This window comes from Pyrgilauda ruficollis, unplaced genomic scaffold (genome assembly GCF_017590135.1).
Source record: "Pyrgilauda ruficollis isolate IOZ18807 unplaced genomic scaffold, ASM1759013v1 scaffold33, whole genome shotgun sequence".
Lineage (NCBI taxonomy): Eukaryota > Metazoa > Chordata > Aves > Passeriformes > Passeridae > Pyrgilauda > Pyrgilauda ruficollis.
In genome coordinates, this window is record NW_024524711.1 from 5,035,381 (window position 1) to 5,051,531 (window position 16,151).

The following is a 16,151-nucleotide window of genomic DNA, read 5'->3' on the forward strand; positions in this document are numbered from 1 at the left end:
GTTATTTGTTTTGAAAGGCATTCTCTGACTCTTTCAGCACACTGACATTCTCCACAATAAGGTACAGTAAGTTAACAAGTTAGTCTTACCTTTATGTAAAAAATATATGGAGTATATGATCTCATGAGGAATATCAGAGACTAGACTACAGCACACACACAAGCCTCCTAAAAAGACAAAACAGGGAAAGAAAATTCACTTGTCCAGCTGAGTATCTAGACATCTTTATGCTGCACAAAACCAAATAAAGACTGTTTCAAATTAGAAACTAAAAATAATCTCTCAAAAACAGGGAATATCTATTATGGACTGTAATCATCATTTACCTAATGAAACAAAATCAAGAAAGAACAGAGGAGGTAATCTGGCACAATGGAAACCTGGGTCCTGTCATGGCCAGTTCTTTCTTTTAGGGGAAGTAACATTTTAGCCGTTTCCAGGAGAAAACATGCTTGCAGCCAGAAAACTGATCAAGCCTTTCTCTCCACAAACTGCCTCAATCCAGATATTTTGTGTTCAGGAGCTGTCAGATATGCTCAATAACATAATAAAACAATATTTCTTTGCTTCTCAAGTAATCTCATATTGGCAGCACCATGAATACACTACCAAGGCTTTCTCACACTAGAAGTGGTAGCCACTTCTCCCCTTTCCAGCCCAAAGAACTGCTATTACCTTTTTTAGGAGAGAAGTCAGTCCTTGGGACAAGCTTATTTCAGCCAGAATACTGCATACAGGAAGGTTTCCCACTTCCAGAATAATTCTAGATCCCTGTTTTGACCCCACTGGATGGTAACCCTGCTTTCATCTCTTATAAAAACTTTAATCCCCTTACTCTGATGCTTTGGCTTTCATGTTAAAAACAGCTTCCAAACCACATTATCCCAATACAGCTGGGAAAGCTTGTCCACAAATATGACCATTCACCTTTTACCTTTATTGGAAATTTATGATTTAAAAGAAGAAAATAAAGTAATGCTAACACAGGTACTGTTCTGTAAAAAATAAAAGGCTGTGTATACAAGTTATGCAGAAAATGGCACATTATGGAAAAAGCACAAGTACAAAAAAAGCACAGGTACCCAGTTACTTTATTTGATTAAATGTTTCAGTATTTCACACCACAAGGCTGTACCATAGCTGTGATACAGATATGGCTGAGATAGTTCATGCTTCTGCCTTCTGGGGAAGGTAACTGCTTTCTTAAGATGCAATTTTTCTTTCTGCTTATTCTTAGCTGACTGAATATGGTTTGATACAGTTTCACTTGGACATTTGAGTCATTCAGACAACAGACAGGGCATTTTGCCAGAGCACTTGGCTTCTTTCAGAACATGCATAATTTTTAAAGTAGCAGCATCAGGACTCATGAGGGAGACTGGAGAAGTTCCAGCAACCCACTGGATTGCTGTTTTATTATCAACAGCTCCTTTCCAGCACTGCAAATTTCCTTCTTGTATGCTGGAGTCTTCTGTGTACACTGCTCTGTAAATTGCACAACATGCAAGCGAGGCTGTTCAGACTGCAGTGTCAGTGGGCAATGTGCAAGCTGACCACAGAAACGGCAGCTATGGGAGACTGTAAATAGGATGTGCATCTTAAACTCAACAATATTGGTCCATGTGTCAACAAACTGAGCTCCAAACAACCGGAAATAACAAACGGTGCTTTGTTAATACAGACAGAAACATGGCAGCCTCAGACCAACAGGTGTCCAAGCAAAGTTACATCTGACACAGTCCTGGCAATCCCAGTAGAGCAGCCAGAGACTGAGAATACACCACAGACTCCTTTCCTACCCTTAGCAGTGCTCTCTGCAAATTAGAGCTGGGTTGTCTTGCTGCAGGGAAAGCTTATTAGCCTATTGCAACTGTATGCAGAGCCAGGTCTTCCACACTACTCATTTCATTTCCCAACAGTAAAAGCTGTAGCTGAATACTGCAAGGTGAGAAGACTTATGTGAGGATATACTTGGATGGACACTTGTCTTCCCAGAAATAAAAGAGAAAAATATCTTGACCACAAAGGTTAAAAATAAATAAATAAATAAAGAGAAAATAAGGAAGAATTTAAAAATTAAGTTCTACTCCTATTCAGGAAACAGCAGTTACAACTCTGGCACTCGACAAAGTCAGCCCACTGAGACTGTAAGAGTCACCTATGATATGCAGAAATTAAGTTTTCCCTAGGAAACTTTAACTAAATTCCTCATTTCTGTTTAAGCAAAAACTCAAGACATGAGGCTGTAACAGCATCTCAACAAAGCATCCAAATGTCACAACTGAAGTACATTGCACCAGGGATTTTGTTTAGTTGTACTTAGGAGGGACTTGCCCCACTTAACTTCAGCCATCCAAACATCTCTCATTTAGAGCCGTATTCAGCAAACAAAGAAATATGGATTGACTCATCCTCTGGATGACACATCCTATTTCTCTCTAGAAACATAGTCCAGATGCCTACATTTCAGGGGATAATTAGCTGATGGTAATCCAGTGTCTATGACCTCTTACTGCCTGCATTTTTTAAAATATTGAGCAAATTTAATTGAAAAATATTTCTAAAGCACTAAGAGAAAATATAATAGTACAGTGTTTATCTAATAACCACTGAATTCTGGACCTGCCAAGTTAATTCTGAGACTGGAACTGCTTGATCTCAGCTATTCAAGAATTACATGGAGGTTTTTATCTGGAGAGATTTTGTCTGTGCTGAGTGTAAGGAACAGAACTACTTTTCTGCTGCAGAAGTCTGAGAAAGGAGAAGTGATTTCATTCAGAGTTCATATTGGCAGGAGCCAATAACAGTTTAATTAAATGGGAAATTGCATGGAATATTGCAGTTTGAAGTTTTGCCAATTACACTTTGCCAGGGATGTCCGAAGTCTGAGCAGGGATACTGGCATTAATATCAGAGCTGTGCTAGCAGTCCCACAGCGGGCACTGTCTGCTTCACAAAGAACTTGCAGTCCAGTTTTGCAAATCACCCCTCAGGCACAAAAGGGAATCTTTAGTGTGATTACCCACAGTGTTCTTCAACAACTAGATAGGGTTTTAGCACCAAAATAACTTGGTCCAAACTGTTAGTTACTGGAAATGGGTTGTGCAAGGTAATCCTCAGTTTTAAACACTATTCAAGGATAAGCCACATACAGTAATCTCATTTAAGTGCAATTGTCAAATTATCTGCTTCACAGTCAGTGCAATGAAAAGCACTTACTTTTCCTTTTGCTTTAGAAAGGTTCCACACAGACTTTAAATATTGTGTGACCAGACAGAAAAACAACATTTTACTTCACAGTAACTAAACAAGTCTTGTTGGAGGATGACTGAATTTCATCCTAAACTCAAGGAGGTACTTCAGTCTGAATATACTCCTCCCCAGAGAAGTATAGGTTTTAAAAGGAAACCTATATACAAATCTATAATATTTTCCATTATTGGACTGGCTGTTTATGTAAGAGAGAAACAGAGAAAAAGCTCAATCTACATTTGAAAGATAGAAACTTGGCTTTTCTTACTTCTAATTCCTTCCCTCTAATCTTCATAAGCATGCAGTTTGCCTTGGTAAGGAAAGAAACCCGTGTAAGAAAGCTGTATTTCACTTGATTTGCACTAATGGGCATTTCAGTGCAAGTGGCAGACAGCTCAGCAGCTCGCTGTGTGCACAGCAGGCCTTGGGGAGGAACATGTAAAACCTCTCCTGCAACACTTCCCTGTGCAACTCTGCTGACCAGCCGAAGGTTAAACAGACACCATCTCTGCCTGCCTGGATGGTCTAATTCAGAAGCTGAAAACAGCTGTGATGAACAGATACCTCATGAGACAAGCTTTTAATCCAAAAAAGCTCATGGCATACATCAAGATGGAGGGAGGCTCCAAAATCCTAAAGGTTTAAGAAACATTTTAGGTTTAAGGAATCATATAGATACTAAACCTTTGAGTAGCACATACCATGCTTAGTACCACATACTTAGACCTTCTAAACACCACATACTAACAGCAATATGAAGCTCTTAAAGCCTGCACTGCACATGCTCTGTGTACACATGTCCACTCTGTAACACAAATATATACTAGATCAGAAACCCAGACAAAACCTTCCTTGAATTTACTTTCTAACATCATTTTGGTCAGCTTTAACATTAGATTGCTTTAATGTAACACACAGCCACACTTTGGTACCTGCTGGGTTCTGAAACTGCCAGGAAAATGCTAAGGTGTTCTTAGGCTGAGAGATTTCCCTGGTACCAGTTCTTTGAAGTTAGGCTACCAAAAGTTTTCTGGGTGACTGTTTTGTTGTTAGTGTTGATATATAAAACCCTGGGTACTTCAGCTCAAATTCACTGCAGCTTTCAGAAGGTAAGAAATTTATTAATACTAATAAAGCACAGTTGCCTTCTCCCTCTCTTCACAGTAACCTGCCAAGTATGCTCTAAAGGAATACAAATCTCACACTCACATTATAAATTTCTGTATTTTTGTGTGTTTTCCAATATTTTATGAATAAACTCAGTAATCAATTAGGATTACACTGCATGATAATTACTAGTGGAGGTAATTTTGACCATACTTGATTTACTCATTACCTGCTTTACTTGTGAAAACCTGAAGGTTCAAAGATTTAGATGCAACATCTTGATCTTGACAGTAATCATATCCAAAATTCACAAGTCTATGAGCAAATAAAGATCACTAAGTAAATCACTTCATCCACAGAGATTTATCACAACAAAAAGATCACCAGAACAGTCACTATGTAACCAAAATATACTAATTAAATTATAATAAAATGTTCTGTAATACAAGTTAAATTGGGCTTTAACCAATTTGCTCAATGCTGTTAGAAACAAGAATCCCAAGACTGCACACTGTTATCCACCAATTTTGAACATACCTGACAACTTCATATTCACTTACTGCACTGTCCAACCATTACTATACTTTGAAGTGAAAGCAAGTTGTCATAACATACTGGAAATCCAAATACTTGTGACACCTAATAACTCAAAGGTTTTGCAGACTAACTGTACAGCCCATGTCTGTAAAGCCACATTTTCATCTGCAGTAAGGACACTACCTTCAGTGGAAATACTTGAAAAGAAAAGCTCAAAATCACACTCACGTGGAACTTGTTATACCGTGACATTTTCAGTCTCATGCTGCCTGTGTTTTAATGGTTTTACATATTTTTAAAACTACAAGGTCTATTTTCACCCTGCAAAACATGCAGCAGAAGATTGTAGTCAGTCTGCTTTGGGTTTTTTTGTTGCTGGGTGATTTTTTTGTCTGGTTGCATTTTCTTCCAGGAAGTATTTTGATCCTGTAGGGATTTTCCCTTTGGTCTTCTGCAGTAATTTTGAAAACCAATAAAATAAAGTAAAATACAGCATTGAAGCTCTTACAAGAGCTGTGTTCTTTCAGCACCAACTGTAAGAGGACACAACCTGCACATGCAGGAGCACCACACTGAGCCTTGTGCACAGCACTGAGACATTCCGAGACCACAGCTGGGGCAGGGTGGAACTAAACCAACTTCAGCTACTGATACCTGGCCTAACAGCTCTGGCCTAACAGCTCTGGCCTCCCTTTTTATTCACAAAAATAAATGGGCCCTTTTGGAATGTAAAGATAGATGAGGATTATGACAGAGTAAAACCATCCTGACTAGTTTTTTTCCCTCAGTTAAGAGGGAGCCCTCAGGAGACAATCTCAGATGCAGTCATGAGCATGGCAGACACAGAACCAGACAAATCTTTTTCTTTGGAAGTGTAGGCTGCTGGAAGGAGCATGCTGGAGAAGAGAGTACAGGCAGTGTCTTCACAGGCCATAAAAAGGTACTACTGGTTTGCTTAACTGCCCAATAAAACAGCAATTAAAAATGCAGAGCTTCCCTTGACAGATATTTTGACATCACCATTAAATGGGTGACCAAGGTTAAAGCAAATTAATTTAAATAGGTCCAGCATACTCAGAAGGTTTAACCCATAGCTAGCTCTTCAGACAAATAATTTTTTTAAATGGCACTAGGAAGCAGTCAAGGATTAAATTACTTTTTACAGTTGACTCTGATGAAAATAAAAACTGGAGGTCTGGACACAGTTTTCACGTTATTATCATGTTCCTGTGCCATGTAGGCAACTGCAAACAAACATATTGTGGTTTGGACAAATTTTATTTAGGTTTGTAAAATGTTACCATGTATATTGAAAGGAAAGCAAAGCAAAACATTAAAAAACCAAACAACTTACTTCAATTGTGTGTCATTTACAGCAATATCCAGGTGTGATTCCAGCTGTTAAACAAAAAGGAAAACAAACCTGTTCTTTACAGAGGTCAATATACTATGTTTAGCATTTCAGACCAGTAAAATGTGTCATAATCACATTTCACCAGATTCAACATTTTAACAAGTTTATTTATCCTCCTCTAATCCTTACAGTCATGTCAAAAACCCCCATAAAACAGATTCTTTTTTAAAAGGAGAAAATAAAAGCCACTGGGACAAAGGTCTAGTAACAATCACATGTTGTAATTTTTATGTTCTGTTTTTCATATTTTGGCTGCAACAGATGTTCCTGTCTCACTCAAAACTGACACAAAATCACATGGTTTGTTTGTCTAGTGCACTTGATAAGGCTGCTTTTTCAATAAGTGAGTATAAGTTCAGTATAGTGTCATGAATGTCACTCACTGCCTTCTATGTGAAAAAAAGTGCAATTCCACTAAAGTACCTTACTGTGGGAAAAATCTGAATGTGACTGAATATATTCTAAACAAGAAAATAATGCAAAAAAAACCCCAAGAAACTCCAGTTTTCCTCTGAAAAAGTTTCATCAATGAAAAAGACAAACAGATCTCTATACCAGTACCTGGAAAATATAATTACATCCCACTGAAAATCATTTATAATAAAATACTCATAACTTACTATTGAGTTAAAATTTTCCTCAGGATAAAACTGGACACACCTTAAAGTACTCTTTGATTCCTGGAATTAAAAAGGATGTGTTTTGTAAGTAAGAAAGGATATTATACAGACAGAAGTGACCATTCTTCACACTCAACCTGCTTTGCTAACAGATATGCAGAAGTTAGGGGACAAAAGAATTTAAAAACCATATATAACCCCTTACAATAGCACTATGACATGCTTCCTTCCTGTCCCAGATCATTATCTGCCAATCATATATAACTGTGTGGGCTCTCACTTTAAGCACAGCAATACACGTCTCACACATTTTAGAAGGTTAAAAAAATGTTTTCCATATCTACCAATATGGTAAAAAGAATTGCATCTTACTGTGGTCAGTTCAAAAAAGGTATCTCAGAAACAAAAACATAAATGCATTTCTCCATCACAGTTCACTTCCTGTTATTTCCTAACATTCATTCTCTTTGTGGCTAAGAAGAGTAAAGAAAAAAATCTTTTTTTTTATTTACAGAGAATGCATCAAGTGCAAATATCCCTCAGACAAAATAAAAAACCCAAGCCCTGAGAGTTTCAGAGCTTCTTGCCAACAACCTGTCCTCATTTGGTCATTCAGTAAGTCTGCCCACAATATACTTTCTAGATGTGAATTCTCTAGAACAGAGGCATTATACTCACAGCAGTTTTGGATAGATTTAGATACTTTTGAATAAAAGACCTTTCTAAAGCAAGAAAAAAAAAATTACCAAGCCCACCTTTTTTATAGAAAGCACTAAGACCACCAGTCTTCTTGCTATGTACTAACCACAACAGCAGCTACGGCAAGTTTGGCTTTTGCTTGAATCGATATGAGGCAAGAACATGAAAGACCATCCTAAGGAAAACAAACCCCTACCTGCTACTCCACACCCTTAAAACTTCACTGTCACTAGACAGGCAGGAGCAAAACTTCAAGAATGACTTTCAGCTCACCTTTGGAACAATGTAGAAGAGTCTCTGCTCCATCATATCCCACTGCGCCCAAACGAGGTCATCTACAACTTTGGCTCTTGGAAGCTGACCTGACTTTTGAATCACCTACAGGGAAAGAATAAAAATATTAGAAGCCATCAAATAAGGTTTTGCAACAATTACGCACAGTCTGTGCTTTAAAGAGAAAAGCAGTGAGAGAACACACACAAATAGTAAGGAGCTTGAAAGGAATAGGCTCCTGTCAGCAGCATGAAGTCCACCTTTGTTGTGTGCAAGGTGCTCAGTTTAAAGAGATCAGAAGTACAGTTTTCAGAGTACACCTACTAACAAATCTTTTCTTTCAGTCCTCCTTGCTTGCAAGAAATTCACCACTCAAACTGCTCAAAGTGAACAAAGAATAGCAGAGGCACCCTTCCTCAGAGAGAATGGAAATACCACAGTCAGTTCAGAACCAGTTACATTAACTACTGAAGGGAGACGTGACAGCTCCAAAAAAGATTTCTATCCAAAGCCTCAGCCATGTGAGAGAGAGAGCTGGAGTAGAGAAAAGGCTAGAACTGTGGAAAACTCTTGGGATTGTATACATGCACAGTGGCATGATACAGGGAGATTTCATGTCAACAAAAACAATCCTGTTTGTCAGAAGGACATCAGATCAATCTGTTTTGTGATTATACTTAAGTCTTTACTCCACTACTGTAGTCTAGCATATAAAAAATGCATCTGCTTGAAGGGTCATGACAAACTGAGAAATCACAAAAGATTGAAAGGACAAAAATCAGGTCCTTAACTTTTCCTTCAAAGCCTACATTCACCTCCATAACACAAAACACTGGCTTTCGTGACACAATCATTTACAATATTAGACAAGTGCTCATTAACAATAAGTCTTTCAAGCAGAATATCCACCATTTTTTGACAACAAATTCATGTTAAAAACAGAAAAAGAGATGAGGAGAGACAGAGATTGGAACATTCACTGTACTCGGAATGTATCCAAGTTTTACATCTTCTGCTCATTTTTCTTTTTAAGTGAATCCTCTACTGGGTTCACACAGACTCATAATAGACAACTGAAAATATTTTAAATGGTTGCAGATATTTTAAATAGTTTTTAAGTCAATAAACACTATTTTTACTCCCAACTTCTAACACACAGAAGCATTCAGCAACACATAACAAACCCAGTAAAATAAAAAATTTTCCTCATAGATTACAAGGTGTAAAGCTTTTCAGTCAGCTTTGTGGTCACCTGCATAAGTTGCCATAGTAATCAATGCTTTCTTTAATAAACTTTGTGTTGCCCAAGTATAAAACTATAAAAAATAATTCAAAACTTTCAGCTAAATTAATTAAAGTAAAAAAAAAATCTTCAAACCCAAAGATTTTTTAATCTTACCACTTTGTGTTCTTCTTCTGCAACAACATGAATGTCAAATTGTTCAATATCTTTAAAATAAAATTTTTTAAAAAATTATTACAAACAAACATTTTTAATGCTTTTATACAGCTCATTAAACAAGCTCACCTCTTAGAATTCTGTAAGAACACTTTAGGGCCAGGAAAGTTCAACTCAGTGCAAGAGGAAATCTGTGACACATGAGCACAGGTGCCTACACAGAGACCTGGAGTCTCTTCCTTTCCTGAGCTGAGAGTGGCCTCAGCCATAACACCTCATGGAAAGAGTTCCCTGCCCACATCAGCACAGCCCAGGCTTGAAGAGTGGTGACTGGAATGTGCCCAACCAAGCCAAGGAGCACCCAAGGTGGAAAGAAAAAGTCTGCAGAGCTGCATGCCCGTGTCCGACACCATCCCTGACCTGTTTCACTTCCTGTCATGAACAGCCCTCACAGTCCTTTCCCACATAAAACTCCTGGAAGTTATCCACAGCTGGCCTGTGTGAGAAACGCAACATTCACCCAGCAGATGTTGTGTTTCTGATTTAGCTCTGTCCACCTAAGGCCACCTTCCCAAGGTTGGTGTCTAGCTTAGGGAAGATGGGCCTCTCCAAGGGGATGGAAATAAGAAGGAAAAACCCAGTCTTTTCCAAGTGTCCATCTTTATCCATTCCCTGCCATTAGATTAGGCTGAACATGCAATGTTAGCTGAATCCAAGGAAATATTGCTCTATTCTTGTCCCACTTCCCAAGTTAAATGACGTCTTTCAGTCAATTGATTTGCTCTGGATTTATATAGGCAGCTATAAGGAGTCTATTTTAGCTTTTTTAGAAACAAAGATGACTAATGAATGCAAGAGCTAAGCAACTAATTTATAAATAGATAAAGATGGCCATTCTGTTAATATTGAAAAAAAAATCTGGTAAAAAATGATACAGTTTTTGACAGATCTTTGGAATACCTAGAATAACTCACACCCTTCTTTTTCCTGGTTTTTTTTCCCAATAAAAGTCTACCAAAAATACAATCTATAACAATCATCCTGAGGTAAAAGAATGACAATTTACTTTGAAAATATTAACTCACATTTATCTTCTGAAACTAGCAAGAGACGACTTTCTCTAGAAGCATTTCTTCCTTCAGCTGGATAAAGAAACTATACAGAAAATTTCACAGAAGTAAGTAAAAAAACAAAGTAGTTTAGAACATTTATCTAAAATGTTTTGGGTTTTTTTAGCTGGATATTTATGTATTTTTAAATTCAACCAGATACACTAATGATATTTAACTAATAAAAATAGCTATTATTACATACTAATAGTCACCAGTCACTATAACTGCAAAATTTGGAAGACCAAAGAGAAATAAAAAAGCAGCCTCCATGTTTGAGAAATATTCTATACCAAACATTTTATCAAGTTTCATTTTATGACATTTTTTTATTTCTCTGAAGAAACAGGGGACATTATCTCTGTAACATTGCAAGTTAACAGGAGATATTTCTGCACTAAACCATGTTTTCTCTCTAGCATAGCAGATTAAAAAGGCTTATCTTCAGATTAGTTGGATACTTTACCTGTACTCGAACACAGCTATCCACAGCCTTTAGGACTCTCACATTATTAACGGGATGAATTTCGATTAGCAAGGTTAAATACTTGGACGCTGCAAAAGGAACATGTTTTAGATAATATTCTTTTATGTAAGCAAGTTTGTTTTCTAAACAGAAATACCTGAGAAAGAAAGCAAAAAGGTACAATATTTCAAACAGTATTAAAAAATCCACTTGCAGTACCTGACTGTAAGAGCTGACTTGCTCTTTCTTCCTCTGTATATTGACAGAAGCTGACTGCTGCGGGAGGAGAAAACACCAACACAACCACAGTGAGTGTGCATATTTGACAATCTTATCAAACATCCTTGAAGAATGAGCATCACAATTCTTTTACCAAAAACATGTATGTTAAAGGAACATCAGAAGCTCTTCTAGATGTAGCAGGTATGCACAAATGCAGGAGGAGAAAGTGAACAAAGGGGCAGTGTGTCTTAGATGTTTTAATAAAACAGCAATACTGTCACAGCTGTGTCTTTATGTTGTTACCTGCATTAGCTGATAATGGATCCACAGAAATTCATAAACTGCTGTGGGCAATACATGGGTCAAAATATATTAAAGTAATTCTAATCCCAAATGTATCAGCCTGCTAAACTAAACCTTTACCAAAAAAATCTAGTGAGAAAGCACATATTTACCCAATAAGGTCCTTTCATTGTTGATCGAACAGCTGATTATGTGCAGATTCTTCTCAAACATATAGAGGTGCTACAGAGAACACAACAATGTTAATAACTGTGCTTTTTCAAACTCCATAAAGGAAACCATATAATTACTTCTTAGGAAAACACTGCTGTTCCACAGTTTTTATCTTTAAGCCATATTTTTCATGCCCAGAAGAACCACATTTCAAATTTGAATTGTAACGGTTCTCCTTTTTTTTCTTTTTTCTTTTTTTTAGTTTTTCTTTTGAGCTCTATGTTGCCACTAGAGCAGCACTGCAGACCTTTATATAAATACAAAATTTCACTCATTTCCTACTATTATGGGGACACCTTCAAAAACTTGTTATCATGATTTTAGTTACTGAATTGCAATGTGTACAGTTTTAGAATAAAATAATCTCTTAAAACGGTATCACCAAACAGACCAAGAATGCACATATAAAGAAAACTCCAAACATTTACTTCTTGGCACACGTGTGCAATATGAAGAGGAGTGGAAAGGACTTGTTGTTTAAAAGGTTGTTTAGAAATGAAGATTGCAGACATGATGCTTTACTACTCTCAAGCCTTTTGAGATGTTCTGCAATGTGGTGCATTCTTACACTACTGAGAATCATTCCAATACCTTCTCCAGTATCTTTTCTGTTTCCAACAAGGATACACTGCTTAAGGACATAACATACTGTGTTGCAAAGCATCAAAATCTGAAACATTACAGATTGTCGTCACAAGAGAGAAACCTGGTATTGCTCTCACCTCGTTTTGTTTTGTTTGAAGATCATACAATCCAATGTGAGTGTTTCTCTGATTTCCCTATAGTTGGAAACAAATTAGCTCTAGCAATATAAATATACACAAAGTATATAAATATAGACAAAGTTAAACACTTTTTTTTCCTACCTCCCTGTTCTCCCTGCCCCTTGACACACATCCTCACACACTTCCCTGTCCTATATATAAACAGGCAGTTAATTATCTAATTCCAAGAAAGCAAATTCTAATTCCAAGAGAACAAAGATTTATTTTTTCCTTTTAGAGCTAACACATGGGATAAAGCTGAAATGTGGCCAATCCACAGCCCACAAGCCATTGCATAAACCTAATGCCTCTCTCTCACTTTGCTTCTAAACTGGTTTTAGTTACAGGCAATAGGGCCAGGAAGAGAGATGTCTGAACAAGAATCAGTAGGGATCCTCTGGCCCTTGGAGATTTAAGGCTGGAATTCCAAACCTCTCCAATGTGGTGGGTCAAAAGGGAGCACAGAACCATCGAACATCACCAAAAATCAGCTCCCACTGATCTGGCTGTAGCCTGGAAAAAGGATTTCATTAGGAAGTGATTGTTTGAAGGGTAAGTATTTTATAAACTCACCATTAGCCTTCTGCCTTTGAAGAGTAACATAATATATATCCTTTCTAGCTTATTGATAAATAATATATGATGATTTTGTTTGGGGCACTTACAAATGTTTGGGACTACAAATCAAAACTTCACTACTTCTTAATTTTTAGCATACATTAAATTTTTCAAATATATATTTTTTAAAATTCTGCTTTTCAGCATGTACTGGATAGCAAATCAAGATGATGTGTATTAATGTACTCTGGGTATAGGCACTAAATTGCTAAACTACTGAAATTAAATCCAGTCACAAAGGCTTCTACTTCCACAGTGAGCTTCATTGTTTTTAACAATTGCTTAGGGGGAGAGGGGAGAGATCTGTGGTTATTTACAAATTTATGGCATCTTGCTTTGTGAAGTTGAAACAAAAGCCTGAGTATTTGCTTCCTAAGGGGTCTATTTCTGAGTGTGTCATTATTGTTGTGGCAATGACAAAAGTCTTTGACTTCTGATTTAAAAAAGGAAAACAAAATGTCTTTATATTAAGACACAGGCTCTAGGTCCCCTAATTTAGGATTAAGCAAGTGCTTTCACAAACAACTTTTTTTTTTCAAGTGTGAAATGTTAACACCATCTTACTTAGATACTGAAAAATACACTTCACAAGACTGGTAACAGAACTACATCAATGCCCATGACTATGCATAAACTAGGACACTTGTTTCCATGTGCACTCTGAAGATTCTTGCATTACCTTGCAAATAGAATTCACTTCTGTTAGAACTATTTTCCTTTACGTTAACTATTAATGTCACAGAATATGGACACCGTCAAAACCACAGTACAACACAATACTCTACAATAAGCTTGAAAATAAAACTCAGTGTCCACCTTCCCCTGGTTTCACACAGAATACACTTGACTGTCACTCACTTAAAAGACAAAGGCTGTTTTCTATTTGTATCCATTAGGAAACAAGCCAGGCCAGCTCAGCCCAGTTTACATCCTCCACACCACACACCTCCTCCCAAAGCACAGGCTACAAGTGGCCAGTTCTCTAAGCTCCACCAACTGCTTTGACCAGATCCCTAGAGACTACAGTGAGAGCCTAAACACCCAGCATGCAGGCAGACACCTCCATTTAGACATGTGAACCTTGAGCTACAACTCATCCCCTGCGCCAGCTGCAAGAGCCTGAAGAGCACACAAGGCAGTTAGGCTGCCAGAGGCCCAAAAAAGCTTAGTGTGAGATTCCACAGGTGCTAGAAAGCAGCAACACCACACACACAGAGAGTACCAGATCTCCTGCTGAGCTCCATGGTTATTTGTATTAAGGCTTCTAGAGTATTAAGCAATGAAAAAAAACCAAAAATTTGACACACTCTTTAGAATTGTTTTTATGGTTATTGTTGTCTTGTACAAACTCCCCTCCCTATGCTTGTACTAAAGGAAACATCCACCCACAGTGAAAGTTAAAGCCTTGATGAAGGCCTCACCTCTTCCCTTAACCCTAGGGAAGCTGGAGAGTTTTAGCATTGTTGAGCCAGAGAGGAATGAAAGGCAACCCTGCTCTACTGGAGTTCATCTCATATCTGTACTCCTCAAGAACCAAGATCCTCCAGGATCCAGCTGGATCTACGGACTTCTCTGAGCTGCACAGCTTGTCTCATCAAAGGAACAATGAGAAGAAGACAAAGTCTCATTTTCTAAAACCATTAGAAAACCAACTTGGAAGTAAAAATAAAACATGTACCATGGAGAGCAGAATCCTATGTTAAGAAGTCAGCTCTAGATACTTCAAGACATCAAATAAACAGGGGTTACTTCAGACTACTTGCAATAAAGTGTTATAGATGAATCTTAAAGAAAGGTACATGCAGAAACAGTGCTAGATAAATGGTGTCTTAAGACATTTTAGCAGGAGAAAACATTTAACTAAAGCACTGCACATGAATTTAATAGCTAGGCTTCACTAAGAAATTGAGGGTGAAATTATGTGTTTATGAAGTGTTTTAAAGAAATTGCATTTCATTCAGGGGAGATTCTGGTCCAGCAAAAAATCAAGGGCAAAAACCCTGTAGACTTAATCAGGTGAGTACTTTACTCTCTGTTTCATCATTCTTAACCTTTGACTGAAGTGGAGATGGGTATTTTCCCACTGTCCAACCCCCCCAGGTTGTAATCAGTTGTGTTTCTGTGTTCTAACACTTACTTAAAAAAAAATTAAACTACAAGAAACTCAATTAGATTCACATATACTATTATTCTCAACTACATTTTTATTAAATTCCAAGGTGGACTTACCTTCCAGGTATAAATAATTTTTCCATTTCTTTCAACATTTACAACGTAGAGTGCTGATGAATTCTCAGAAGTGTCTGAAATAAGAAGTACAAAAAGACACAGGATTTTCATTTTAGCTGGTTCGTCCTATAATTTATGCACACTTTAAGCAAATATGCTAAATACGTTTTTACTTGTAAATACTTATTTGCATATGCCAAAATTACTCCTTTCTGGAAAAAGAGAGAGTTCTTCTTACACACTTAAATCTGATAAACTTCAACACAGATAGTCAAGGAACTTCAAAACATGCAAGAAAACAATTATTTTTGTAAACACCTACCTCTTTATTATAATTATGATTCTAATACCACTACCTTTTGTTATGCAAACAGAATGTGCTTTTTCAAAGAATAAAAAAAGCAAACCAAACCAAAATTACCTCCTTGCATTTATTCTCTATACATAACATGAGGTTCAGACAGTTAAGCCATACTCCAGTCCTCTGGACACTACAGGAAGAGAGAACTAGCCTGAGGAAAATATCATTTTTTAACACCTACCCCTTCAGCCTCTCAAAGGAAAGCCTGAAAATAAATTACATCTTTAGACATTAGTTCTATAACACCAACACCACCACTCCTGTGTCATTCTTAGCTCATCCTCTGCCTCCAAAAAGAAATAAATAAAGAAAAAAACCTACCAAAATCCAAAGAACCACCCAAATTAAATACTATACAGAGAGATATACAACCTACCTACAAGTACAGGGAACTAAACAATGCAGGGCACAAAATTATACGGGATGTGAATTATAGAGTACTGTTAAAATAGAAACAAACAAGCAGAAAGCTAAGATGGACACAGAAAGAGAAGAGCATATCTGGCAAAGCAGTACAAATTAAAAAGAAAACCACCAAAAAAAAAAGATAAAATATTGTACTCAA

General features: G+C 37.1%; 1 protein-coding gene across 2 annotated transcripts in view; it reads right to left on the minus strand.

Annotated features, from left to right (window-relative positions):
- The window catches only part of LOC121357364 (gamma-secretase activating protein), a 45,314-nt gene that overhangs the window by 25,887 nt on the left and 3,276 nt on the right, over positions 1-16,151 (minus strand). For both annotated transcript variants that reach the window (XM_041474576.1, XM_041474574.1), the window contains exons 2-13: positions 15,226-15,299; positions 12,337-12,393; positions 11,554-11,623; positions 11,096-11,152; positions 10,877-10,965; positions 10,387-10,456; positions 9,302-9,351; positions 7,903-8,007; positions 6,931-6,990; positions 6,251-6,294; positions 4,589-4,674; positions 90-167 (exon numbers count right to left, since the gene is read on the minus strand). In XM_041474576.1, coding sequence (XP_041330510.1) covers positions 90-167; positions 4,589-4,674; positions 6,251-6,294; positions 6,931-6,990; positions 7,903-8,007; positions 9,302-9,351; positions 10,387-10,456; positions 10,877-10,965; positions 11,096-11,152; positions 11,554-11,614 — 700 coding nt within the window. In that variant the 5' untranslated portion in view covers positions 11,615-11,623; positions 12,337-12,393; positions 15,226-15,299. The remainder of the gene's footprint in view (positions 1-89; positions 168-4,588; positions 4,675-6,250; positions 6,295-6,930; positions 6,991-7,902; positions 8,008-9,301; positions 9,352-10,386; positions 10,457-10,876; positions 10,966-11,095; positions 11,153-11,553; positions 11,624-12,336; positions 12,394-15,225; positions 15,300-16,151) is intronic.